The sequence below is a fragment of the Corvus moneduloides genome, chromosome 2, assembly GCF_009650955.1.
Source record: "Corvus moneduloides isolate bCorMon1 chromosome 2, bCorMon1.pri, whole genome shotgun sequence".
Taxonomy (NCBI): Eukaryota; Metazoa; Chordata; class Aves; order Passeriformes; family Corvidae; genus Corvus; species Corvus moneduloides.
Window position 1 is genome coordinate 21,752,426 of NC_045477.1, and position 27,865 is coordinate 21,780,290.

Genomic DNA, 27,865 nt, shown 5'->3' on the forward strand with positions numbered 1-27,865 from the left:
TCTAAATCTACCCTCTTTCAGTTTAAATCTTCACATTAATTCAGTTTAATTCTTCACACAGCAAAAGCTACTACCAAATGCTATTTAAGAATTTTTTGCCTCTAATTGTGAAATAAAAGTAGTAATACTAATTTAAAAAAAACATTTTCCAACACAAAAAGAAGGAATGATCTGAGGTACAAGACTATTAAGAACTACTCTTCATTTGGCATGTATTTGAAATCCTGCTATCAAATAAATGCTAGGTCTCTGAGATTCTTGAATACCAGCTTGTTATTCAAGATACAACTTCAAAGGCTGGAATTTAAAGAACTACAACAGGATTTTCATTTAAAGCTCTGACAGATGAAAGCTGTTATTCTTACATTTAGTTAAGATAAGTATTTGGAATGATGACTTCCAAATTCGAAAGTGTTCTTCAATGTACTTGCACATTCTCATTCCTAGTTGTAATTGGAAGACACAAAAACCAAAGGCAGATTCTGGGTTTGAAAAGCAGCTTTACAGCAGGACTTGAAAAAAATCAAGATCTTTAAAAGAGTTAAACTCAATTTGACAAGATGCAGCAGTAAAAAAAAAACCAAAACAGAACAAAACCAACCAACCAAAAAACCTATCCAGGATCCTGCTGTAATTTATCCATTTCATTAGAGTCAGGATGGGGAAGAACTGAAATAAAAGTGAAATTATTGTTCACTTTTGGACTGAACACAAAATTGACACATTATAAGAAGTGAAATTAAATGACAAATTCTAGGTAAATATTCAAGGCAACAGGGACTAAGGCAGCACAGTAGGCTCCCTGGATCATGATAAAATTATGAGGAGGGTAGAGGCAGAAAATCTAAAAACTGAATATGGAAGAGAACTTTTTCCTAATCAGCCCAGTTTTCACACTTACAAAACAGCCACATGAACCAGGATGCTCCCAGCTAAGGCACAGTGAGATATGTGACGCACCTGTCCACTGGAGTAGATGTATTTTCAATAAAACTGATAACTTTCTCTTTCACATTCACAGATTTAGTCTTCAAAGCAACCGTCATTTTATTCACCAGGGACTTCACTCCTTTTCCATCACCTGAACCATTAGGAGCATCACCCTGTAAAAGGAGCTCCTCTCAGGATTAATCATATAAAAAATATGTTATTTCATCTCAATGAATTTATTAAGAAAGGAAACAGACTACAAAATAGTAATTTACTTTTTGGTACTCAGTAGAACATTAATTACAGAATTGAGTATTTCTTTAGAGTTCTATCAAATAACAGCAATGATATGTGACTGAGGAAAATATGATCCCATAAAGCAAGCCTGACAAACTATATTAGTGAGCACCCTGCTATGAACATCCAGACAAAGGAATCCTATTAACGATACATTGCATCCAAATCAAAAGGTAAATTCTACACATAGTATGTCAGCTGGAGAAAAGATACAATTTTGAGTTTTGCCATGAAATTGTATGCCACTTCATAGTAACTTATTCCCAGAGTGAATAAGAGCCAGGCAAAGAGTTTTCTGTTACATGTATTCTTGCTACAGCAAGTTCTTACCTACAAGCTCTTCCTCTCCAGAGGATAAAAATGTTTAGGTCACCTCTGACTAGACAGTGATCATAGTTTGAAATTAAACACACAAGTGAAAACAGTCATGACTTGCAATAATGCATTTTACAGAATAGAATGAGGAATGTGAAGAAAAAATTCAGTACACCTAGGGCTCCCATCCCACTACAACACTTATGCCAAAACGTCACTTACATCAACAGAGTTTATGCTATTTCTTGAGCCTGACGTACTAGCAATCCAGTGACCATATCCATTTTCTGGTCCTTCCACATTGATATCTGCTAAGTGCTGCTGGAGGGCTGTTAAAAGGCCATTAAAAAACATTCAGATTTACATTGGACTTCGTCTGTTGATGAAAATATTGTATATACCCAAGACTAATCAGTAACAATTTTTTCCCCATGATTTAATAAAACAGATAAATTCAGATATCATGATAATAATCCCTGGCTTTTCTTTCAGTAGTACAACGGCATTACAATAATCTAATTATCTAATGCCTATTTATCTACCTAATATACTAATTATTTTAGTAAACAGTTAGAATACAGCAGCAATTAAAAACAAATCACTGCTTTGATCTTGGAAGACAGCTCTTAGAACACTGGACATACAGACTAGAAATGCCTCTATACTCATATAGTAGCACAGATCTCTCCACTGTTGTAAAGCCTGATTATTTCCAGCAACATCAACTGCAGAATTATGAACTGCTGATTTAAGAAATCATAACAGCAATTAAAAATTCTGAAGTTGCATCTTCATATGAATCTGCAATCTACAGGGGCTAAAACAACAAGAATGATAATTTGGAAGAAAGAGGGAATTTCCCTAGTTCCTGCATTAATTTTTCACCACTCAGAAATTTGGGCAAGCCCTAAGAGTTAACCACAAATGTACAAGTGCACAGTGTTTACTTACACAAAACAAAAACCCGACAAATGAGTAGTTGCTATTCATTTAGACGGTTTTTAGCAAAAGCCTCATAAAAATACCAACAGCGTTAAGATGTCAAGATTTTTCAAGTCTAAGTTCATTATTAATAAGCTTACCCATAAAGCCTCCTTTGGCAATGCTTACATACTCCTTATTTTTCTGCAACAGAAAAGACAATTCTGATCAGAGCAAAAGCCTGTGGAGTAAGTTTGGCAAGTACAGTAATGAAACATGGGTTAGTTTACTAAAAACTGTAAACTCCAGTAATGTAAAAAACAGTTAAGAATTTTTTTTTAAGGGGGAAATGTTTTGCCATTTACCATCAATAACACATGCAGACACACTTCATTTCAGCTGTTAAATCAGTGGCAAGTTAATTGTACCTGTAAGAAATGTGCTAACACCATGTTCATATACATATCTTCTTCTTCCCTGCCACTTCCCATGAAGCAGAGATGTTCCCCACCAGCGATGGAGCCAGACTCAATAGATTGTTTTTGTGCTTCTAACAGGGATTTCACAGACTGTGCAAATTCAGATGGGTTTTGAAGCATCTGTGGAACGAACAAACAAAAAATGCTGTTTGACACCAAGATATTGTAACACAAGTGGTGAAAGGAGACAAACTTTGAGGATGGTTACAATTTGTTGAGCACAAACAAGGCAACATCAGCACTGTACAAGTCACACACACATGGAACCTGCCCAAGACCTCGTGTTACATAAAGAACACTGTGAATGGTCCTTTACTTCCTCACCCCACTTGCTCTCCCCAGGAAAGAAACACAACTAACATTTATTAGCTTATTTTTGAAGGCATCAAATAATAATGGAACAAGTCTTTGCAACTTTCATGTTGCATTCATTTGGTAATATAGCAGTGGGACTGGTTTCCATATTTACACATGCTTGGGCACAACACATTCAAACTTTGGAGATTTGAAACCCTTTAAATTACCTAGAATTTCTAGGTGCCAGTAAAGTCTTCCTCTTGTTGTCTCCCCACTAAGCTTTTTATTATTTACTTATCAAGATTTGGGAAAAGAAATCACAACTGAGAGTACAAGTAGGTATCTGTGATTCTTTGTACTCTCAAAAAGTTAAGGCTGTGATACATGAAGGCCTACTACACATGCAAAAACATAATTTCTATATGAGAGAGATGGAGAAACAAGGACTTTCTCAATACAGCTAAAATTTTAACCTGTGTTTGTGGGGAAGGTACTTACTTAAACTCATAAGGAAATTTTGACCTGGACTGGGGGGCAAGGGGGCAGAAGGGACTCTCATTATCTAGCCTTTACAGTGGCTCAAATGATGAAGGACAAAGTCACAAGTACACAACTTAGCCATCAGTAAGTAAGGCTGAATTTTAACTGGGGTTCTCCTAGACATAAAGGCTGCTGCTTTATTACACAGATCCTAAATCTCACTACTTCCTCTATCTATAAATGAGACGGACTCCAAAGTGCTTTCTTTCCGCATTGTCTCCTCTTACAATAATTTTTCTGTACTTTGCACATACAAGAATATAAAATGCACTGAAATTCCATTAATGACTTTTTATCACAAAGATTTTTCCCTGTAATATTTTCCTAGCATTAAACTTTTAAAAACAAGGATGAATCTGGTGATGTTCATCCACCATGGCTCATGAAGGACCCTAATCATACCAACTGACACACACTGCAAAAGTTAATCCCAATATACAATTTAAATACATATGAACTGATCACATCTAATTTAAAACTTGTTTTCATGGACTCCTTTTTCATATACTATCAGCTTTTTGTACTACTTAATAATTTATAATGCTTATTTCTACTTCATTGAATACAACATTCAATTAAGGCTAGCAGAACACCCACATAGGAAAGTTTTTTCCTAAATGTACTTAGATCTAGGTTAAAACCCACACTATATCAAAGAATCATTTATGTTGGAAAAGATCTTTGTCATTGAGTCCAACCACAAACCTCACACTGCCAACTCTGCACTACTAAGCCACGTCCCCAGGTGCCAAGCGTGGCTACAAGTAATAAATACCTCCAGTAATGGTATAACCCCTTCCCTGGACAGCCTGTTCCAATACTTGAGAACCCTTTCAGGGAAGAAATTTTTCTTAATATCTAACCTAAACCTCCCCTGGTGCGACACGAAGGCACTTCCTCTTCTCCTTTTTGGGAGAAGAGACTAACACCTGTCTTGCTACAACCTCCTTCAGATAGTTATAGAAAGCACTAAGATCACCCCTTGGCTTCCTTTTCTCTCCTATGTAATTATATTTTTGCATATAATACTGAATAATGCATCATTCGAATTAGAGAGGTAAAGACATTAGATGCAGGACTGAACTTAACTATAAGTATAAAAGTCTTTTATGGTGTATATCCATATAAATCATTCCATACAGCTTCCATAGACTTCTTAAAGTAAAATAGTTGAGGGCTAATCGAGATGTGATGAATACACTGCTGAAATGGAAGTGATTTTGGGGGAAAAAAGGACAGAGAAAAAGATGACTGAATGTTCAATTAGGAATTCACTATCAAATAGAAACTACAAAATCTTTATTGAAGTTATTCATCCATAGCACACCTCAGTGCCAAAATTAATGCACTTTCTCTTTCATATTGTACTACAAAAATTTTAAAGAAGCAACCACATCCTTTCCAAGACATATGCCCCATAAAAGGAGACTGGCTGAGACAAAAAAAAGGGACAAAGAAAAAAAAGTCCTCTTTTTTAAAATTAATTACACCCTTCACTGGAAATTAGGATGCTAAAAAGAGATTTCTCCTCCAAGCAATGTATAGTCTTTAGTCTGCATGGCTTTCCATTCCTAACCAAAGAACAGGAAATCTGGAATCCCAAATTCTAATATCATTATGGACTAAACTTCTCAGTAAAATGATGGTTCTACCATCTCCTTTACAGAAGCTAGTTTTTGAAACCTCATCATCACATAGCTAGACACTGCAGTTCACAGACTAGAGCCTGAAGAAAGGATACTTTATTTTTCAAGACAGACCTTTCTCTCCCCTTCTATCTCACTTAGCATGCAAATATAGAAACAAAGAGCATACAAACCAAATCTGAGTCTAAATGAAATGCTGTTGATAAATGCCCAGCATTGTATTGCTCTGCAGGACGACAATCCACCACAAAGAATCTCACTCCTTCCTGAAAGAGAAATTCTTAAATTTTAAAATTGCATAACTATTGACAGAATTCAATTACATTCTAATACTAATTCCAATACTACAGGAATTGCTTGAAAGGGCTAAGAGCTATTAAAAAAATCTTACTGCATTTGATTAATGTGAACTTTGTCTACAGTTACCAGATCACCAATAGTATTCTAGTATCAGCTTTCCATTAATACATCAGCTTGTGCATTGGAAAGGATCATCCAAGTACAACTATGTAATTTCTACTGCGAGGAAACATAGCAGGAATGAGACAATCCAAGAATCCACTACTAATCAGCACAGCATATAAGGATAGCTTTACATCCCACCAACTTGGAAAGGATATAAATATGCTTAACTTTACTTGGACGAGGAAAAAACCCAAACAAACTATGCATGACAAAACTGGGGCCTGGAAACTGCTACATGAAGTCAGTAGTGTAAGAAACACCGTAATCTAACTACATTATGATCCATATATGGGTCTTAAATATTTCTAGTGAAGTCCCTGCATCTGTGTCTGCAATTAACTTCTACTGAAATAGGTTTAATCAATTTTCTTTTTTTCATTTAAACCTTTCATTGACAAAAGATAGATATTCCTTAGCAGCATTCTTTTCAAAGGTACTGAGTAATGAGTTTTGAATTTTCCTCTACAGTAGCTACATTTGGAAAGGAATTTAAATCAGTGAGATATTGCTTCAAGCTCACACTCCTCTAATTCAAATCAGCTATCTTAAGCTCCCCTATGCTCCTTGCTACAGCACAAATGCATTGAAGACAGAAGATCATTTACAAGGGAGAAAACTTTTAAGACAAAAATATCTCTCCTGAAACAGCAAATACTCATTTGTGCTGTTAGCATTTAAAACTAATGGTTAGTGATTCTTTTCTATAAAACTGAGGGGGAAGGTTAATTCAGTATACTGACTCCTTGTTGCTGATTTGCTTGCAGAATCTCGGACACAGAAACTGCTAGACAGAGAGCCTGGCTCAAGTCTGTGTCATCATCTTTGAGGCCCAGCAAGCTGCTGCCAAAAAGACTGTGGTTGTCCTAATAAAGCAAGGAAAAAAAAAATTAACTGAAGCCATTGTCTTTATGGGCGAAAGTTTAAAATAAAACTATATCCGCTAAGTCACAAATATTAAGTTCCACACATGCGTATCCTACCTGCATTTTGATCAACTGAAATTCTTTCTGAAAATCATGGCAAGGTCAGCACTTCCATTACAAACACAGCTTGTCCACCACTTTGACCATGCCAACATGATGCAGTGCCTCTGGTATTTGGTTTTTAGTTCTTTGTTTTGTTTTTTTCCCAACAAAAACCCTCCTATTCCTGTCTACACACATCAGAGGAAGTACATACACGCCAAAGGCAATGGCTATCAAATACTTTCATTTCATTCATTCATTCACTAAGTCAGATATCGTGAGTAGGGAAGAGCTGCAAAAACAGTGCAGGTGATAATAGACATCTACAGTAAGTAACTTTTTCCTCTTTGTTATTGCAATTACAGGTAGCACTGCTGTGCAGTGTACTACAATTCAATTGTGTCAATATGAAGTTTAGCTTCATCAGTTCTTACAATAACCTCGTTTAGAAAATGAGGTTATCAGTCATGAAGTGAGAATATTGCAGGGAAGCTTCTCTCTAACATATTTCACTTAAGATTATTTTCAAAGACCCTAACAGTAAATACCACCAGAGCAACAACATGAAAAAATTGTTTAAAAAAAGAACATCGCAATGAAATATTCAAAGTTACTGTCAGCAGGAGCTTAAACACTCACCAAAAAGAGAATTTCAAAATTACTGTTATTACCTTCCTGAAAGAAGCTGGAGTTTTGCTACAGTAATATTGTGCCAAAGAGAAGAGATCTTCTATATCCTCTAAATCAAGATTGGCTGGTGATGTTTCTAAGAATTCTGAGACAGACAAACAACATAAATGCAACACTACTTCAGACAGAGAAATCAAGCAACATAGATCATTCTAAATCACAAAAGAACTCATTTTTAATAAGGCATAACAATCTAGTGTATTGAGTAAACATGAATATTGATCCACTCGCCAGATGAAAATAGCAGATACATGAAATATTCCTTATCCATAGAAAACCCAGGCTTTTTGCTAGAAACTCAAACCTTTTATGCAAATTATTTTTTACCACATTCTTACTTCTGTATAGTTTTAGTTCTGTATAGTTTCAGTTCTAATTCTAAGTCAGCTACTTTTTCTAAAGAGCTCTGACCATGAAAATCCTTTCAAATGAGTACTTAATCAGCAGCACTGTTCTATGTCCAGGATAATGCAAGGGTGTAGTTCTGCAGTATATGGTAAAGACAAAATTCCAAGCACACTCACTTTGAACTACTAGAGATTATTAATTACAGTGTATTATGTATGTAAAAAAAAAAATACAAAGGCAAGAGTTATTTACGTTTTTCACTGAAATTTAATGCATTTTCTATAAAAACAATGACTTAGGCTCAAATCAAGTGCATATGAAGATAACCCAGAAAATGCAATAAGTGCAGTAGCTTTAATGAAGCTGTTGCTTTGGGCTTAGAAACAAGATGATTGTTTTAAGTACTTCAAACTGAAGTATAAAGCTACATGTGGGAGCACTAAAAGGAAACACAGAAAGATGGTCCAGGACAAGGCAGCAGAAGAACAGTAAGAAAAGAATTAGTGGGTGAAGGGATTCACTAGTGAGAAAAATCACATGGAAATAAACAATCTAGCCTTTTAGCCATTAAAAATAGTCATAAATGGGGATTACAGTATATAGTAATTTCACTAGCAGCTATGTAAGAGAAGTACTTACTTATCATTTCTTCTTTATCTGATTCTTGTGCTAAGATAACGTCTCTGAAAACAGTAAAGTCACAGGCATACATTAAGTCAGTAAAACCAAAATGAAACAAGCCTGGATTAAAACAGTGTCAGTAAAGAATGTTCCAAAGAATTAACTATACACTTACTTTGCATTGACAAGGATGATCAACATTAAGAAATAAATAAAGAATGGATCTGCTTGTTGTAGATATCCATCCCATATTGCCTGAGTGACTTCAGCTGAACAGTAGTATGAGAAGAGGCTTCCAAGCTAAAAAATTGGAAAATAATGTGAGAAAAAGCAATTACGAGGAACAATCTTAACAGGAATACATTTACAACAGAGATAAAAGATATCTAAAAGAAAATAAACCTAACAAAATTATGATAAAAACCTACATCTGCACAGTGTATTGAAGGATGGTTCTAACCTTTAAACCGATTTTTATGGAAATAGGGCACAATACTACAGATTATCTGTGAATAAATATACCTATTGTGAAGGCAAAGTTGGCTGTACACTGCCAGCCTTGCAAATTCAACCACAGATAACACAAACAAGTTGGAATACTGTTTAGCTCACAGCCACTGCTAAATACCAATTATACCAACAAGACAATCATAAGAGAATATATTTACTCAAATAGCATAGTAATTAGGGCTTTGAAAGGCTCCTGCAAACATAATTATTTTTATTTTCCACAGTAGAATTGGGCTAATTGAACATGGTTGCACATTAGTTTGACAACATCACTTACTTAGCATTACATTATGATTCCTTATGACTGAGTAATTAAACATTTGCAAGCATCAGAAAATTTTCATTACCATTTAAGAAACTCTTTGCCTGTTCCCATGTTCCCACTTGAAAATACATCCTCTCTGATATGCAAAGTTCAAAGAAGATAAAAGGTAGAAACTTCTTTCCATACATGCCAGATAACATTTACAGTCATACCTAACTCAAATGCATACCACCTGACTTCACTGGGGTCTTACTGATGCACACTAATTCTGTATCAACACAGCTACAGCTTTCAAAACCTTGGCATCTGTTTTTAAACACTATCATGGAATATTTCAACACTTCCTAGTATAGTTTTATAACAAAAGATAAAAAGATCTATTCAATTCTGACTCAAATGCAACCGAAGACAAAACATCCATGAACAAGATGTCAATGGCAGGTCTCTGTATGTTGCTTATATATTTCTATGTATTAGTAACACACCTATATAGACTGAGTTTTTTCACACATGAAACAGGGAATTTTACTGTAATCTCATTATATAAAATGAATCTAAAGATTTTTTCCTTAAATTGTACACCAGGAAGCACAGCATTGAGGACTGGCAGCTACACCAGCTTACTTCACTACCACCTTTCAGAGAGAAGATTCTTTTTCTAATTAGGCACCAAAATTCTAATAAACAGCTTCAAAGAACTTCATATTTACTACGGAAAATTCTATTAAAAAATGGAAACGGAGCAGCAAAAAAAAAAACCTGATTTCTCTTTTGAAGGCTCATGACTGGCAAAAGGCAGATTTGGAGGATATGAAAATTTTTCCTAGACACATTTTTATTCTAAAATTGACAGCAGCCTTAAGTAAAAAAACCAAAAAACCCAAATAGAGACCCCACAGTTCAATAATTCGTTTCAGTCTTCCTTGACTGAAAATACACAAAGTTGAAAAAGATTTTACATAGCCAATGAGTATGAAAGAACCTAGAAGGGTTCATACATCAAAGTCTTCTTTATTAAATTACAGACTTTGCCTGTGCAAGCACAGTATCATCATTTTGTATTGCATATGCTAAGTAGCACTGAAACAAGGGTTTTGTTGTAGTCCCACTACACAAACTTTATGAAAAATGATTGAGGTAAACATCTTTGTAACTACCCACAATTTGAGGTAGTTTTGAAGAGAAACGACTAATGCTTTAACAGTTGTAAAATATATGTGCCTAAATTCTAAAAGACATACATATATGCCTTAGCAGGGAGGTTTTTAAAACAATTCATACTTCAGCTTTAAGAGACTTGTGAGACTGATGTTTATCCATATCTACAACATACAGCTGCCCACAATCAAAACTAACATCAGGGCTTCTTGCTTTTTGAGTACGTCAGCCGCTCTCATTCTTCCTTACTCCAAGAAGTTCCTAACATCAGTGGCTCAAAAAAGTACTCACCCACCACAATAAACATTTGACATTAACAAGACCTCATACCTTATGTTAAACAATTAAAGACAAAAAGCCCACACTATATTAAAACATGCAATTTATTTTAATATATGCAGTTCTAATCACTTGTACTACTCTTCCATAAGCTGGCAATATGTACTTAAATTTTAACAGAAATTTATTTTTCATTATGTTTCCCTACTTTCACTTTATTACCCAGTTGAGTGCATATGAATCTGGAGTCATCTTCTTGGTATCAAGAAAGGAGCAGAGTTCAGGTTCATGGTACTGAAGCAGCAGTCTAAACAGATGAAAGGGTCTTCCCTTCATAAAACAATCCCTGAAGAGTAGCAGTGAAAATAATAAACACCCTTGTAATATTGCAGTTTTCAGACTTACAGTAGCAATTCTTTACTATCTGTGATTTCCAGTACATTGCTCTTTTAATTCACAGGGACTGATCAAGAAGAGTCAAAAAAACCAACCAACCAAAATCAAACCAACAAAAACCCCACAAACACTGAAACTCTCACTAAATTAACAAGGCAGCAGAGAAAATGAGATACTGTCAATACTTCATGGTATTATATAATACAGAAGTATTTAAAACAGATCTAAATCTCAAAACAATGCAAGCGTGGTACCAATGGAGCAGAGATTTGCTGTTCTACCATAAATTGCCTTTCTATGTCTTTCATTCTCCCACTGAAGAGAAAAAAACCAGGAAACAGTCTGTATCTCATTGAAACACCACCTAGATTCCTACAGAGAAGCTCAAATGCCAGATACTCTGCCAGCCTTCTACAGCTGAAAGCACAGGAGTTATGTGACCTAACGCCACTGTCGCCAACAGTTCACAGAGCCCAAGAGTGTTTCAGAGCGGAAAGAGGCACGAGCTGAGTCAAGTGACAGGACTGATAAACGCTTCCTGCCACTACAGCAAACATGCACTTTTCATATTTTGGGCATACACCCATCAGCCAGGCTGGAATCTCCTCTCCAGGCAATCAGACTAAGATCTTTAATTACAGACCATCCTTCTTGCTGAGGTGTCATGGTGCTCCAACATACATAAAAACTTATTTCAGTGAGAGCACCTACATAACAGCATAAAAAGCTCAAATTTAGTATTTTTCATTAGAAAAATCTAGCAACTTAAAAAAAAAAAAATTCAGTCCCAACTCAATAGAATATAGGGAAAATATCAACTACTTCTAAAGAGATTTTGAGACTTAATTAGTGCTTATGAATTACTGTTTCTGAAGGGATAGAAGTATTTTAGATACCAAAAATGCTAGGAGAGGAAACAAAAAACCACTTTTACATAACCTCTGTGAATTAGTTCATAAACAAGTATTTTTTATATTGCATGAAAGGACAAGTTCTTTAAAAGGCATATTGAATCTACATCAGTCACACACTAAGTCTTTGCATCTTAAACCAAGCCAATCATCACCTGGATTACAAACCAACAGCTATTGAAATTTATTATCATATGAAAGAATCTGGCAACATTGCTACAAACAGTGCTACTCTAACCAAAACCAACATGCACATCTGTCAGAGAGTACTTCTCATGCCAATAAACACAGTGCATATAGAAATTAAGAGTTTTACCTTGGAATGAATTTATTCATGATAGCATAGAAGCAGTTGTACAAATCACTGCGGAGCAAATGAAGGTGCACCAGAGGTTTGAGCAGATGTATCCAGCCAAGGCAAGAACTGTATTTAACATTGCGTGATTTACAATAAAAAGTAATAATAGACTCAATATCCAAAATTAATACTGACTTCTCTTCTTCTGGCACTGACAACTGGTCTGAAATAGGCACAGTAACATAAACTGTGTTAAAGGCTTTTCAAAGAAATTGGATGAGATTATTTCATAGCACAATTGTACCAATAGGGACTGATCAGGGAAAAAACCAACAAAGCCAGACAAATAAAAAACTGGCAATTTGGATTAAATTCTTACAGAAAGGCATTCAAAAAGTTATCAATATACAAGTGATTTTATAAACCCAGTAGAGTAAGGCATTTAAATATCATTTAAATAATGCAACAACAGGATGAAAGTTTGGGGTTTCCGGGATCTATATTAAAGGAGGAGGTACATTCTTTTAATGCACAGAATGCTCCTCTTCTATTCCTATTCAACGTGCTCAGTCCGTAACTTAGGCTCAACTCTACAACAAATTCATTTGAATTTCAACAAAGACCAACCCACAATACACACCTTCAATTCTTCAAAAGCTCACTGACATGCAAATTTATCCAAATCAGAAGTTAGAGATCAGCTAGGCTTACAGACTTAAATTTTAGCATAAACTTATAAATCACATTTTTTTATGTCCAGGATGGGGGAAAGAGATATGTACACACTATATTAACAGTTGCATTGAATTTCTAGCAAACATCTTTCTCCCTCAGTTACAGTAAGCCCATGAGTCTCATTACTGTTAATAATTTTTTTTATTATGCAAGTCCTTAATACTTTCCCATCAAAGCCAGTCAATATTTGGCATTCCTTTTCTCTACCTCTCAGAATAATGAAACAGTACATAAAACTCACATACCATCTGAAGATTTACTTTAAATTTGGAGACTACTTGCTTTGCTAAAACATTGAAATAGAGACATTTAATCCAACACAAAATTGAAGTCTCTATATAAGCTTCCTTCTGAAGTAACTGTACATTTGTTCCCTTTATGAGTCTAATATCGTTACATATCACAAAATATTTGCCAATAAATACATAAAAAGAACTATCAAACATTGAAGTGGTTAATTTTGTATGTTACCAATATAATTGGGACATTTTGCATCTTCCTGAAGAGACACTGCGATTCAATAATTTTTATTTAATTAATAATATCAATTATTATTAATAGAGTGAAAATTCCACCCCCATCTCTTTCCTTTACAGGACAGAGAGAAGGAAAATAAGTCCTACTAGACTTCAGGGCTAGAAAGTGTAGAACTGCATTTCAGAAATGGTAGGTATGTATGCATGCAGCAACTCCACTCTCTGCCTTAACTTTCAATTGTGCAAGAATAAATAAAGTGTGATAGGTAATAAAATAGAAGATTCTCTTAGTGAAGTTGTGAGAAGTATCCTAATTTCTGAGTTAGCATTGATTCCATCAAGTGATCACTGATATCAGTGCTGTTGCAACATGTCAGGGATTTGACCAGTTCTATGGTGAGCTGCCAAACAGCTCCTGTGGCAGCTCCTTACAGACATACAGGAGTATTGTTTCCTATGTTCTGGCAGCACCTTGCTTTCACAAACACAGCCTTTCATTTTTCCTGAAAACGCTATTAAAAAGTATCTTTCTTTAAAGTAATTCTTGAAGTCCAAAATGTTTTCTTCTCTCAAATGTTAAATGCATTTTTGTGCTAGACCAGGTTTTCAGATTAAGAACCAGGTCTTCCACCATTAAAAACCTGAAGGACACTATGCGAAGAATGTCTGCTTTAAAAGATGGGAGTTTGGAAAACAATTACAATTTTTTCAACTCAAGATGCTTTCTGACTATGCAAGCTATTACTTACAAGCTAATGCTTCAAATTTCCATGATGTTGCCCACCCCACAGCTTGTGTACAGGTAGGATACTATTGTTTTCTTACAGTTTCTTACTGATTTTTATCTGCTCTTTCATCTTCCTCCTCAGAGCTTCCCCCAAAATGTAAATGATCCGATGATTTAATTGAAATAAAGTCCTAAGACAACTGAGAACACAGAAGTTTTCAAACTGATGATCTAAATATAACAGAACTTACCAATTAGCTCTTGGCAATCCTTATGAATTATACTCTGCTCAGGTAGGTCTAAGGAGCCATCCCAGGATGCTAGGCTGTCCCCCTTTCCTACAACATTAAGTGCAATCTGAAAACAAAAATAGAAAGCCCCCTAAACATTTTAGTGTCTTTTTGTAGTTGTTCAGTTACTGAACTCAGTAATTTAAAATAAAGGTAACTATTCTTAAATTGAATCAACACAGACGCATATTAAAATTTCAGAACTACATCTCTTCTGTAGAGATGCCTGGCAACTAAATCTTTTATCTTAAATCAAACACAACTTCAAGTATTTCCTGCTTCTTGATATAAGCTCATACTTACCTTCCAGACTTTGGCCCTTAGATCAGCAGGCAATTGCCTTCCTTGAATGATGTTTCTCACAGTTTCAAGATCACAACCTCCTTCTTCTAGAGCGTCTGCAAGATCTTTTATCCTAAAATAATGAAATGTAATTTAAAAAATCAATTACACTATTTTTCAATGTTTATGTAGACTGAAGGCTACTGTCAGACAAATCCCACACATATGCAAAGGTATAAGACAACTTGAAAATTACTAAAAAGAAATACTTGCAAAATGTTATTCATTCCTTTAAGGCTGTTTCTTCAACTTGTAATTTCATTCAATTTACATACAAGAAAAAAGAACTTTGCTTTTTTGTTTTCATTAAGTGACAATATTGCAAAATGTTTCATAAAAATGCAAATTTAGTTGCAGTTTACTACTTCCAGCAACTTTCAATTTCAGCAAGTTTTCACACACACAAAGCAAAAATTACACCTAAATTAGACAGTAGAGTTACTTCAAATAAAATATTAGATGTCCTAGAAAACAGAACATTTATTTCAAAGGTTTAGCAGAGTTAGCTTTTAATCTTACCTTTCCCTGAAACAGGAAAAGATCTTTTAGTCAAACTCAAATGGATTTAACTACATAGTTCTAGTATTTTAAGTGTGGACATATGCACAAGAATGAATTAAAACATACAAAAATGTTAATAATATAGAAAGCAGCAAAATACAGAAATTGACAAGACAAACATTAATGACAGCTGCTATAGTAAGACAACCAAAGTTCACAAGCATTATAGATAGGAAGGTATGCATTCAGGAATGATTACTTTACAATCTCTCTGATAGTTTCTGCAGACTGTTTCAATGTTTCCATGCTGTCAATAATGAGAGAACCACATCTGATGATTTCAGGATTTCAATATCATGTAGCAGAGTAGTGGCAAATCAGGTTCACTGGAAAAATAGCAATGACAGTGACACACAGGTCCTGTAGGCAAAACTTCTCCCTCGCTATATCCTCTTAACTCTTCTCTACTTGCTCTGACATCTGCCTTAAGAAAGGCTTAGCTTCACATATACCTGATGAGTTAAACACACATCCAGGGGGTTTACAGACAGAGCAAAACAAAGAACATGATTGTTTCTCCAGGACAGATATTCACATGGGAAGATGCATTCCTGGTGAATAACAAATCTATTTATACACATGGAGGAACAGATGTTAAAGTGTTACCAGTATAATTCTCAATTACTCCAAGACTGCTATGTAGTCAATTCAAATAGCCACAGAAAAAGAATGACAGCTGTTGAACTCTCTTGTCTATTTTAATTTCCATATATCCACGACTAACTCCTTGATATAAAGGTTCACAAGCTTGGTCTCATGAAAACTTAAAATACACATTTCTGATTTTCTAAATAACATCCTTTTGGGCAAAGAGATTAAAATCTCAGACCTGGAAAATGTATGCAAATATTTAGCTAGCTTTACTTGAGACTTCTCAAAGTATTTATGGGTCTGAAGGGTAAGCACTTTCCTTGCATTGTATCAGGCAGTTTCTTCGTCACAACTTTTCAGTTTGCATTTTAAATCACATTTCAAATGTACACTGGGGCACAACTCTATTTTCTTAAGCAATTTTGCAAATTTGGATGAAAGAAAGCACAGATTACAATGAGACTGACTTGCCGTTTTTTATAATACAAAAAATGTGAGAAAATAAGAAGAAAAATCTCCAAGTCCACTTTTTATATGGTTACAGGTTGCCAATCCCTTTCCTGAGACAGAAATGGAGGGGAAGCAGAATATGGAAGTACACTTGCACTTCCATCACCTAGCCTGTTGTCCAGTTGAGTACATAATGGTCAGTGCCTGAAAAGTTAAATGAATGGATCAGTTAGCCCTGAATAAAAATCAAGTATTTCCAGGACATTTATACAGAGACCTCCTAGCCCTCAGCAGAACTGCATGAACTCTAGGAGGATCTAGCTTCAACAGAAGCCAACATCAAGCATCAGCTGGAGAGAATGAGGTGTTCTTGGACATATTGTATATTTCTGTGAACACTGTGTATGAAAAACAGACTAGAGAGCAACAGCCAGGCCTTGCATTACAGCACACAAAATACAACTACTTGCTACAACTATATCCAAGTATTAAACAGGTATGTGGAAATGAATGCAACAGCTGTGTGCACATTCTATTTCAAGTGGAAAGGTCTTAAATTGCAATACTTCATTTCTGTGTCACCCAAATAAACTCTTTTGAGAATAAAGAAGTAATTTTTACTTGAAACAAACGTGAAACAGCACTTAAAACTACATCTACACTAATTACAGAATCACCTGGCAAAGACTGTTTCACAAACCCACAAGTACTAATTCTAGCACTTACTAGCACCCGCCATTCAAAAAGCTGTGCATGCGTTAACACCAACTTTAACATGTTATCTGCAAATGTGTGCTTCTGCTGCTTGACAATATATTACCATTTGCAAAAACTTCTTCCAAGTGCTGTCACCCCCACTTTGTACGCTGTAAAGATGAGAGGCAAATGCCAGTTTTACTCCTTCACCTCACAAAGCAAGACACTGACATGCCCATCTGTCACATGAAGAGACTGATGGATTGCCAACAAGGAGTTAAATGAAATAGCAGGGGGGGAAATGCTTTGTTCTGCTGTGATTCAATTAGGTGCTCATTTTCTCCATCAACTGCAAGATTGCTCACAGGCTGTAAGTAAGGACTTTTCAAAGATTAAGTAAATTCTTTTCTAATAAACATGCTATTCAGGCTAACTTGCAAAGTACAAAACATGAAAGTGATTTCAACACTTTAACACGTCCACTCTCTGTGTTTTACCTTATTTCAGTCAGTGTCGCCCTATAAATATTCCAGTAAACTGCTAGCAATCTGGATCCTTGTCTTCCATGAGTGAAGAGCAGCTAGGAAGTCTTCTGTTCACATGGATAATTATTACACTTGTTTTGAAAAGAAAGTACCACTATGGGAAAAGTCCTCCAGACCTTAACACTTGTACTTTCTGCTCTGCCATGGCTTCCTGACCGTTTCTAGATGCTACCCAAAATTTTGGTTAGATGTGTAGAATTTCAGCCTACATCCAAGCCATGGCCTGAAAGGTAAATTCCCACATGATATAGTGTTCAAAATGTCATAATACAAAATGCTCCTATTAGAGTATCTGCAGTAAATTTCCATACTTACAGAAGGATCTCTTACATTTGTGTCAGTCTGGTGATATATTATAATCAATAACTATCTTCACAGACATTAAACAGGACTCTTTTAACTTAAGATGTGAAAGCTGGAGGCAAGAAAAATTGATCAACCATTGGGAATTCAGCTTAAGCCACTTTTTCTAAGTATTATTTATGTATGATTGAGGTACTTGGTAATAATCCCTTATAAATACTAGTGAAGGGATTAAAAGCGTGGGGATGTGAACAGCAAGGAAAAGATAATAGTAAGTGATCAATAAACTCAATAAAGTATTAAGAATACTACAATCAATTTCATCCTTCTATAGAATCTATTCACTATGGTTCCTACTTTTAATTCAGGATTTTCTTGACTACCAGGAAAAAGCCTCAACAAGAGCAATATTGAATTGAAATTAATGAATGTTTGTTCTCTATTGGAAACAAACAAACAAAAATCAATCCCTCACATTTACTTCAAAATATCCATTGTATTCAGAACACCACTGAACCTCCTTTTTTTCCTCCAGAGGACTTTTGGAGAAAAACAATTCCCTGACATTTTAACTTCTAATTTTTCCTCAAGTGCTTTAATTTCATGCTTAACTGGAAAGGATTTTTCTGTTCCTGGGCTTTCAGAAGAAATAGCATGGCTCCAAGTACTAATTAGCCATACTGTGAGAATGGGAAAGATACATGGAAACTAGATTTGTCACCCTGTTGTCTTAGGCAGTTGGAGTTGCATTTCGGGACCCATAAGATTAATTATTCCAATGCAAAGTTAAATGCACGGGAACAATTCCATCTGTGGTTACAGTTATATTTAGTTACATCAGGTCCTGACTTTCCAAGTACAGATCTTAAAAATTACTACTCACTCACGTTTTCTGAAGCTTGAGTATTAAACAAACATCTGCAAAAAGGTTTCAAAATTAATTCATAACCATTAATCTGTTTGAGAATCTGACCAAGAAAAATAAGGTCCAAATCATTGATTTCCTTGATAAATGAGACAAGAAAAATCTACGACTTCCAATTAGAAACATTTTAACTAATAACACACCATCTTATTTGTGTCTATACAGTCTACTGACTAGATGAATTGCATTGACTGAAATTATGATTAAAATAAACAAATAAGCAGACAAAGAAAAAAGACACAAAGATTTTACAGCAGTTTGAAAGCAGCCAGTCTCCTTTGTGTTTCACAGCATTCTTAGCTTTGGACAGACATGTCTTCCAAAATAGTGCTGGCAATTTCTCAAATTAGCTTTTGAGTATATGCCAAATAGATTAAAAGAAACATTCAGCAAACAAGGTCTGTCTAATTTTGCTCATTTTAAAATCAAAAGTGTTGCTAACAACTTCCTGTATTTACTGAAGGAAAAAAAATTACCATCTCATCTTTCCCCATACATAAGTTTGGGTTGGTGGTCATGCTGGGTTTCTTAGAATTTTATTTTATTGTGCAGTGGCAAACTTCCCTGGCTTTTGTTGAGTCAAACACCAAGCAGTCAGTACAGATCTTGAGGGATTAAACTCATAATTAGTTTGTGACACTTCCCCCCCACCACCCCCGAATCACTTATACCAGCACTGCATGACAAGTTAGCACAGGGAAAAAAACCAGGGAATTTTGTGTTAGTGAGCACGTCTAGATTCTACACACTCAAGGTGCTGCAACAGTCTCTGAACATAAAATTCCATCTGCCTTTTAATCCTCTTAAGGAAGTGAAGAGAGGATATGGAATCAGCACTGCCAGTTTTGCTCCCAATAGAGCTCAGGCATACGTAGGTATCATTTTATGTTTGGGGATTTTTAAAACTTCAAATTCTATATACTTCAAAATATGATAGTGTAGTAATTTACACCAAAAAGCTCCTTGAACATCTGTTCACAGCATTGAAATATGAATACAAGACAACAGTTTAAATCAATAAATGAAAAAGAAAATACTCCACTGAACCTGGCTTTTAAACAAAAGCCAAAACAGGAAAACAAAACCAAAAAGCCATGTGAAGTTTCTAAGCAAACAATATGGAATGCAGCTTTTTCATTCACAGCATACAGCTCTAGTAACAGGATGCACCATCACATACTAATGTAGCATTTAAGCATAAACCTCTTGAATTGTTCCCACAAAGACTTAAAACATCTGTTTTAACAAATGCCTTCAAGTTTGCCTTTTCTAGTACCACCAACATATTAAATTCACTATAGTTTTGAAGCTGCCAGTCAGAATATCAACAGTGTAGGCTGTGCCTTGAAATAGTCTGGAAAGACACCCATCCTCATCCTTAACAGAAATTCTAGAGAAGTTTGTTGTGATCTGGGAGACAGCAATATTCTTCCAATATTAGTAATGGAAGTCATTTGAAGTATTTTTTTCAGATTTTCAGTATTTGAACATGGTTCTTATTCAGTGTCCAGGGTTGTATTTCAGTGTCAAGACTGCACTGCCAGTGAGTCCATCCTTCTCTTTGTAATTACATGGCCCAACAGTCAGGTCCGTATTTAGAAATAATGCATATGCAACACTGTACTTATAGAAAGAGCTTCATAAATTTTGAGGCTGTAAGTAAAAAAAAAAAAAAAAAGAAGAAAACCACGAATAAAAAATGACACCAACTAACTTTCATTTTCTAGTTAATGACACTAAGCTGTTTTAACCAAGAGCTGTACTTATAGAACCAACAAAGAAGAGGTCCCACCTACACCTGCGTGTGTATTCTGGCTTCTTTATAGTGAGATAACGAAGCACAAAGAAGGCTAAGCTCAGTTTGCAGGAAACTTTAAATCTACCACATCAAATAGAGCCTAAAAGCAAAAACGTCAGATTGGAAATGATCATAAAAATCAGGTCTGTAATGTAACTGCTTGAAAAGCATATACGTGGAAAGGACAAAGAGCAATGGTGTGGCACAGAGCCACAGAAAGAAATCACATGCAATGCAGAAGCGCAAAGACAAAACCAAAGTGAAGATGCAAATGAATGTTGGGTGCAGTAAGAATAGCTTCAGTGTTTAAACACAAAATTTATTTAAGCCTCAGTAATCTTGAGTGAATACACATGCAACAAATACTGAAATCACATCACTGTTACCATCAAAATGATCCTATACACGCTCCAGAAATAGTCTCTATTCTTGTCCTAGAGGTCCAATGTAAAATCCATTATAAGTAATAGCTGTACTAAGGAAGGGTGGTGAGCAAAATCATTCAGAAAACGAGGCAGGACCCACTGCTGTCACCTGTTCCTGAGAGCAGGCACGCAGCGAAAGGGGAAACGAACTGAACAAAGCAACTCCACTCCAGGCAGACTCCTGAAGCAGCTCCTACTGCATATTAAAGCTGTCATTTTAAACTGGAGCGACTGCCTGGCTCCAGGCTGGGCACGGCCCTCGTTTTGTGTCTCGCCCGTGTTTTGACGGGGCCCTTCCTCTCTGGACTCCCAGAGCCGCCGAGCGCCGGCGGCGTTTGCCGGGGGCTCCTCGCGGGCTCCCAGCGCGACCCCGCACACGCCCCGAGCGCGGCGCATCCCGGGGGAAGAGCGGCGGCGGCCGGGGCGCTCCGGCCTCTCTGCCCTCGTCCCCCTGGTCGCCGCTGCGGAGGGGAGGGCACCCACACCCCCACAACTCACCAGCTGCCCGGCGGCGTCTCTTCCCCTTCCGCCATAGCTGTTGACGTGCCCGCTCGACCGGCCGTAAAGCGCGCTCGGGAGGCGTTTCCTTCCCGACGCCGCTCCTCCCAAAGCCTGTCCCCTTCCCGGCTGCTGTCCCCGCCTCCCGCGCCGCCGGGAATGAGGGCGCGCGCCGCAAAGCGCGGAAGCCGGGCACGGGAGGAGGGCGGGGCGGCGGCGGGGGAGAGGACGGAGCAGGGCCAGCTTCTGAGGGAGTGGCCGCGGAGCGCTCCTGGAACAGGGCCGCGGGCCGGTCTGCCGGAGATTTGCATGGTTTCGGCTTTCGTAAAGCTGAACTGCTTTGCCAGATGTAGGTTTGGTTATTAAGTGACTTCTCCCACAGTGTTTAATGTGCCACAGGTTGTACGTACTTCGCGAGTCGGGGAAATGCACAAGTTTCACGCAGAGCTCTGTTTCCAAGGGCTAAAAATCACTTAGTGACGTCCATTAGCAACCCTGGGCAGAAAAACGCTAAAGCTCTCTGTCACGGACGTTCCTTACCCACCTGCATCCTCAAAGGGGAAAAAAGAATAGTATACTTCAATAGAAATTCAGAAAAATCATTGGGGCGGGTTATACGTGGAATAACCTGCCGCCTTATGGGGAATTCCAGTCCTTACACTGGTCTGTTTCACGTCCACAGCTTGACTCGGGATGTGCTCCAGTAGGGAAGGCCCAGGCTCAGAGCGGGACGGCTCCTGTGGGGAGAGATACAGGACAGGCACGCTTACCCTGCGGGCTCCGGTCCCCAAAGCGCCGGGAGCACTCATTCCAAGGTAAGGCGCACCCTCTGCAGGCACGTATCTGTTCCTCAGAAAACATTACATGAATTACCTCAACCAAGAAAGCAGGTATTTCACAGTATAAAACCGGGTTGAGGCAATTAAATGAATGTTATGAAGGAGAGGGTAATACTTTTAATGCCTTTTCCCTTTCTCTTACTCCTATATTTTCCACTTAAAAAAAAAAAAAAAGGGAAAAAATCTCCAACGTGCATTTAAAGGTCTACTTTTGTTTCAGGAGGCTGTTCTGTTAAGATGTAATGTCAGCCGCGGTACCAGGCGTGCCCAAGGCACCGCGGGCCCGGCCCCGCGGGCAGTGCGCAGGCGCCGTGGCGCGGCGGCGGCGGCGGCATGGGGGACACGCTGGAGGAGCCGTGGTGGGACACCGGGACCGGCGCGGGCGGTACTCCAGGTACGCGTCTCCTGGAGCTCGCTCCTCACGCTGGGCTTGAAGCATTTTGCCTGAGAGGCAGCCCCCATCCTCCTTTCCTGCTCTCCTTTCTTTTCGTTGGATTTTGGGGTTTTTTTCCACTTCCCCCCTCCGCTTTTCCCTTCTCTGCTTTTAATTTACTTCTCCAGGTTTTCCACTCTCACTCGCTTTTCCCCCTGTGCCTGCTTTTCCCTGCTTTCTACCGAGGGCGGGTTTGCTTGTAAGCAGAATCTCTGCAGCGAGTTGATGTCCAGTCTCTGATTGGAGCCCTGGGATAGACGATGGAGCAGCAAACGAAAATACCAGTGCTTAGGTAACAACAGGAACCCACAAAACAGAAATACGTTTAAGCGAAGCTTAAAAACCGGGGCGAGGGGAATGGGAAAACCTCTTGCTTTGAGTTCAGAGCTCAGATCTCCCTTGCATTCATTTACCTTCCAAACTGTATTTTCTTCCCAAGAGTTTATTTGATGAAAGACTTTTGTATAATGTATGATCCTTGTGGGTCTCTTCTGACTCAGAATATTTTGTGATTGTGTTTGCCATTATTGACATGAACTTACTTACAGTTCTGTAAGACCTTGGAAACAGTAAATCCGTACTAGAGTCTTTGGAGGGAAAAGTATCTGTGGTACTTGAAAAGCATCACCCATGTGCTCACTGGGGTGTGTCGCATCACCCTTGCCATGTGTTACTGTAAAAGGGCAGGAGTTAAACAGCTCTTCTCCAGCCATTGCTCCTTGGAGTATAGTGCTATGACTGATTTGTCTTTTTTTTCCTGATGGTTATGATACCTGGTTCACATGCTTGTATTTTTTCAATGTGTCTCAAAACCACAGGCTATAAAATATTTTTTCTGTAATGTTTACATTTAATGTGAAAATTTAGGTAGATCTGGGCAACTAAAATGACTTTAGACTTTATAGTGCCCTATTTTATTGATTGTTATTTTAAATTTCTTTTTTAATGCCATATTGGCAAGAGTTGGGAGTTATCTGCACCTCTGCAAAGACTCCAGTTCTTTCAATGTCTTGAAAATTGGTGCTTATTTCCTGTGAAAGGTACTTGGAGAATAGTTAGAGAGGAAGCAATACAAAAATTGTATGTATATAATAAAGAGGGGTCACAAGACCTAATTAGGCTTCTGAGCATTTAATTTTTATTTTTAGTCTCATATAGGTCTCTTAAGCAGTCCCAGTTCCCCTGGTAAATGCTCTTCATTAGGAATTTTTCTTAAGAGCCTACCTGCACATTCTGCCAGCCACAGGTTTTATTTAGGGTGGGTGGTTAGGTGACTGTTACGATGTTTGCAGCTTTCCTTTAGAAATAGGATACAGAGCAGGACTTTGATTATAAACTTTTGACATGATGGATGAGCCATCTGACTTTGAGGTGAGATGGTTAACGACAACTTTTCCATTTACAAAAAACTCCTTGGGATTTTCACAATTGTATTTTAAAATAATTCAGGTGGAAAATAACCTCTGGAGGTGTCTAACCCAATCCTGTACACTTTACTCCAAGAACATTCTTTGAGTGTGTTACAAGTAGTGATTACAGGTGAGTGTTGTGCAAACCATGTACTCTGCTGTCTGTAGCCCACCTTTGTAAACTTGTTGGCAGGTTCTTTTTGTTGCATGGAGTTGACACAAGCTGTTAGTAAACATAAAACGTCTGTTACTTTTATTTTGTGTAGCTATTTTTCACGTAAAACAGGTAAAATCAAAGGTTAATTTGTACAGCATCTTATTGATGCTGTAAAATGCTTTAAAATCAGTTGGCATAAAAGAGGAAATCAGGGTTCACAATGTATGATGTAGGCAGCAATACAAGAAAATAATTGCACATTAGTGAGCACCTTTGACAGACTTGGTCAATTTTATTTCTGTGAAACATCAAGTTTTGTTAAAAAAAATACTATCGAACCTCATTTGCTGACCTATTTAAAAATAGCATCTCTGCCATAACTCTAGGTGCAAAGCAGAATTCAAAATGTACTTTTAAAATACTGATCTTTTGCCAGATCCTTTAACCTAGAATAAGTTCTGACCTACAGAATATTCATCATAACTCAGCTCTCAAAAGTATTTTAGATTTGAGAAACTTGTAGTTAGAAAAGGCTACTTTTAAAAGTATGAACATCTTTCAGGTGGAACACCTGAAGAGTATGAAAACACAAAATATATATAAGTATATATCCTGGTGTATGGATATGTAAGGAATTCTAAATTTGCTTCTGGTCACATCATTGGAAGTCATTATTTTAGAGTCCATATTAAAGGTAGTTGCTCTCACCTTGAGACATGAATGTTTACCCTGCTGCGAGTGATCTATAGGCGTAGAAAAAGCCAAAAAAATCCAAGGAAGAAAATGCTAAAGGGATTACCCATTTTTTTACCTTGTCAAAGGCAAAACTATGACAAAAACTAAAGAATCTTGCCCAATAACGTCTTCAGCAAACCTTTGAGATGAGATTTGTGGAGGGAGTGGTTAGGGATTATTCTCTACTTAGCAGCGTAGTTTAGTGTTACACATGTTCCACGTCATGCAACTGCAGGACTTCCTTACCTCCCTTTTTTCCAGATTGTGTCACAACTTTGTCCAGTCTTTTATGTGATTTTTATATTGCATTCAGAATTACAAAGGAAAGGATAAGGAATTCAGAGGAGTTTATTTCGTACTGGTGAAGGACACCAACTTTTTCCTCTTCTCTCCGTGAACAGAAAGGAGCAATTCTCACAGCTCTGTGAATGTCTGGATCTTGCCTGTAGCCAGTGTGCCACATCTCCCAGTCAGTTTGAGGGAGAGGGATGGACTTCTGTTTTACAGAAATTCTTCCAGTTTCCTCCTTTTGTGTTACCACTCCTTGTCTTTCATTCTCCATGCTTTCTGTATTGCCCTTAATCCCATAGGAGTGTAGTATCCCCATTCGTCAGTTTTAGATCCCTAAGTAGGAGTCTATGTGGGCCCTGCCCCTCATAGGTAGGAATTAATTGTGTCATTGTGAGACAGGAGCAAAACTCTTGCATGTCAGCAGCACAAATAGATAAGAAGTATGATATGGGACCATGGAGGATGATTTGGCAGTGCTTGTGGGATCCTTTGTGGGCTCTAAGGCAAAGGATGCTATTGCAGGAATTGATTTCTTTTGCCAGAGGTTCTCTTTTCTCTGTGCCTACTGAAGGGTGCCAGTAACGTTAATTTGTAACGTTAATTTGTAATGTGTGATTTGCAGCTGTTGAGAAGCAGACGCTTCGTTGTAGTGCATTCAGTGTGAGGGAGCACTGTTGCTTCTTCAGAGCTGAGATCTGTTGCTGGACTCTGTATGACGAGGTTTGTAGCTTTTTTTTTTTTGGCTCATCAATGAGTTGCTGTCCCTTGTGATGGACCCTGGTCAGTATTTGAAGATCTTTCTGATAAGCATGCCGAGTTGACAGCTGCTTTTTCAAATCTGTGTTTCTTCACATCTGTATACGTTCACTCTGCAAGTTGCAGTGGTGTGCTTCTGTGAGCTGTATTTGGATCTAAGCATACATGATATGGAGTCTCAGAACTTGACAGCTGCAGATTTAGTGAATAAAACTGGAAGCTTTTCCTTTTTACTATGGAAAAGTCATTCTTTAATGTCTGCATATTAACACGGGTGTGTCTTGTGGGACACAGCTGAGCTAATTTTTCAGTAGACTGATCTTTTAAAACTTTTTTTGAGTACTTCTAGAGAATTTCTTGTGAAGCTGTTGAGGAAGGCATAGGTTTCTTGTGGGTTTGCAAAAACAGTCACACAGCAGTACTAACGTGTTGTACTGTCTCAGTGGTTAGGTTAAACTTTTAGCTGTGAAATAAAAGGGAAAAATCGGGTAACTGAATGCATCAGACTCTCTCCTTGCTTCAGCAAAAAGATTGCAGTTCTGGCTATGGCACTGTGATCACCACCAGCTTTTGCTTTAGTTAGGAATTAGGATTTGGCAGTTCTTAAAGAAACACCTATGTGTAAGGAGTTTTCCCACATATTATCAGTTGAGCCATTTAGACTGTTGGAATGCACTCTGTTAGGGGAAGAAGAATGAGGGAGACATTAATACCAGAGAAAGAAATGAATTTTTATATTTTAAAACAGTAACTTGTGTTAGTTGGTATTACAGGATTCTGGTGTGGGGGTTCCTTGCAGTAGTAGTAGTATTTTGTTAGTGTTTCTTAACATTCTATAGAACTGTGAGAAATTTTCTTGCAGAACAACAATTGCTATTTTTCAGAATACTGGAGACAACGAGCATGGAGCCTTTTCTAATGGTTTTTTTTGTGTTTTTGGTTTGAGGTTTTTTTGGGCGTGTGTTGGCTGAAAGGAAACATTGAATTTTAAGTCTTTTGAAGAAGTTATTCTTTAAGAAAAGCAAAAAGGCAAATTCTCTCATGGATGAACTAGAACTTCTTGTGCAAAGAGTTCAGTTAAAAAAAAAACCTTCCCTAGGAGCAATGAATCCAGTTACATATTTTTAAGTGAATGTGAGCAGTTGAAAGGAAGGGCAAAATTGTGGAGGAATGCAAGAATAAAATTGCACTTCTGTGTAAGCCGCAACTTACTGTTAAGCTTGATACTAATTTTGATCAGTTCTGAAATACTGTTTAAGTGAACTGAAGTCTAAATACTGTAGTGCAAATGGTGGAAGTTGATACAGCTGATTTAAACAATATCCATCTTGATTCTCACATCTGTTTTCCTAATATAACATCTGTGTGAATTGGAGTGGAGATAATCACACTAGTTAACTCCTCGAGGAGGGAGTTGCTTATCTTCACATCATCTTTTAAAGTGATGCTTGGCACAGCAAGGAGCTCTGCATTTCTCTTAAGTTCAATACGTTATACAAGAGCAGATTTCTCCATGCCTCTCTTCATTTCACCTTTAATGCTGAACTTAGGA

At 37.3% G+C, this 27,865-nt stretch overlaps 3 protein-coding genes across 9 annotated transcripts in view; 1 reads left to right on the forward strand and 2 right to left on the reverse strand.

Moving 5' to 3' along the window:
* The window catches only part of TBC1D23 (TBC1 domain family member 23), a 33,143-nt gene extending 10,864 nt beyond the window's left edge, over nucleotides 1–22,279 (reverse strand). The window contains exons 1-14 of one of the 3 annotated variants that reach the window (XM_032098418.1): nucleotides 21,694–22,275; nucleotides 14,863–14,974; nucleotides 14,521–14,626; nucleotides 12,350–12,554; nucleotides 10,949–11,072; nucleotides 8,690–8,814; nucleotides 8,533–8,576; nucleotides 7,527–7,630; nucleotides 6,631–6,753; nucleotides 5,599–5,691; nucleotides 2,892–3,062; nucleotides 2,625–2,667; nucleotides 1,765–1,871; nucleotides 961–1,103 (exon numbers count right to left, since the gene is read on the reverse strand). In XM_032098418.1, coding sequence (XP_031954309.1) covers nucleotides 961–1,103; nucleotides 1,765–1,871; nucleotides 2,625–2,667; nucleotides 2,892–3,062; nucleotides 5,599–5,691; nucleotides 6,631–6,753; nucleotides 7,527–7,630; nucleotides 8,533–8,576; nucleotides 8,690–8,814; nucleotides 10,949–11,072; nucleotides 12,350–12,554; nucleotides 14,521–14,626; nucleotides 14,863–14,974; nucleotides 21,694–22,004 — 1,811 coding nt within the window. In that variant the 5' untranslated portion in view covers nucleotides 22,005–22,275. Of the gene's footprint in view, nucleotides 1–960; nucleotides 1,104–1,764; nucleotides 1,872–2,624; nucleotides 2,668–2,891; nucleotides 3,063–5,598; nucleotides 5,692–6,630; nucleotides 6,754–7,526; nucleotides 7,631–8,532; nucleotides 8,577–8,689; nucleotides 8,815–10,948; nucleotides 11,073–12,349; nucleotides 12,555–14,520; nucleotides 14,627–14,862; nucleotides 14,975–15,661; nucleotides 16,013–21,693 lie in introns of those variants that run through there. The other 2 variants (XM_032098419.1, XM_032098420.1) reach the window with 2 other exon arrangements.
* CMSS1 (cms1 ribosomal small subunit homolog) overlaps nucleotides 21,943–27,865 on the forward strand; it is a 225,558-nt gene continuing 219,635 nt past the window's right edge. The window contains exons 1-3 of the mRNA XM_032098426.1: nucleotides 21,943–22,042; nucleotides 22,376–22,508; nucleotides 22,753–22,926. Coding sequence (XP_031954317.1) covers nucleotides 22,866–22,926 — 61 coding nt within the window. The 5' untranslated portion in view covers nucleotides 21,943–22,042; nucleotides 22,376–22,508; nucleotides 22,753–22,865. The remainder of the gene's footprint in view (nucleotides 22,043–22,375; nucleotides 22,509–22,752; nucleotides 22,927–27,865) is intronic.
* FILIP1L (filamin A interacting protein 1 like) overlaps nucleotides 24,601–27,865 on the reverse strand; it is a 189,419-nt gene continuing 186,154 nt past the window's right edge. For 4 of the 5 annotated variants that reach the window (XM_032098414.1, XM_032098413.1, XM_032098412.1 and 1 more), the window contains one exon: nucleotides 24,601–26,990. In XM_032098414.1, coding sequence (XP_031954305.1) covers nucleotides 26,900–26,990 — 91 coding nt within the window. In that variant the 3' untranslated portion in view covers nucleotides 24,601–26,899. The remainder of the gene's footprint in view (nucleotides 26,991–27,865) is intronic. The other variant, XM_032098415.1, reaches the window with a different exon arrangement.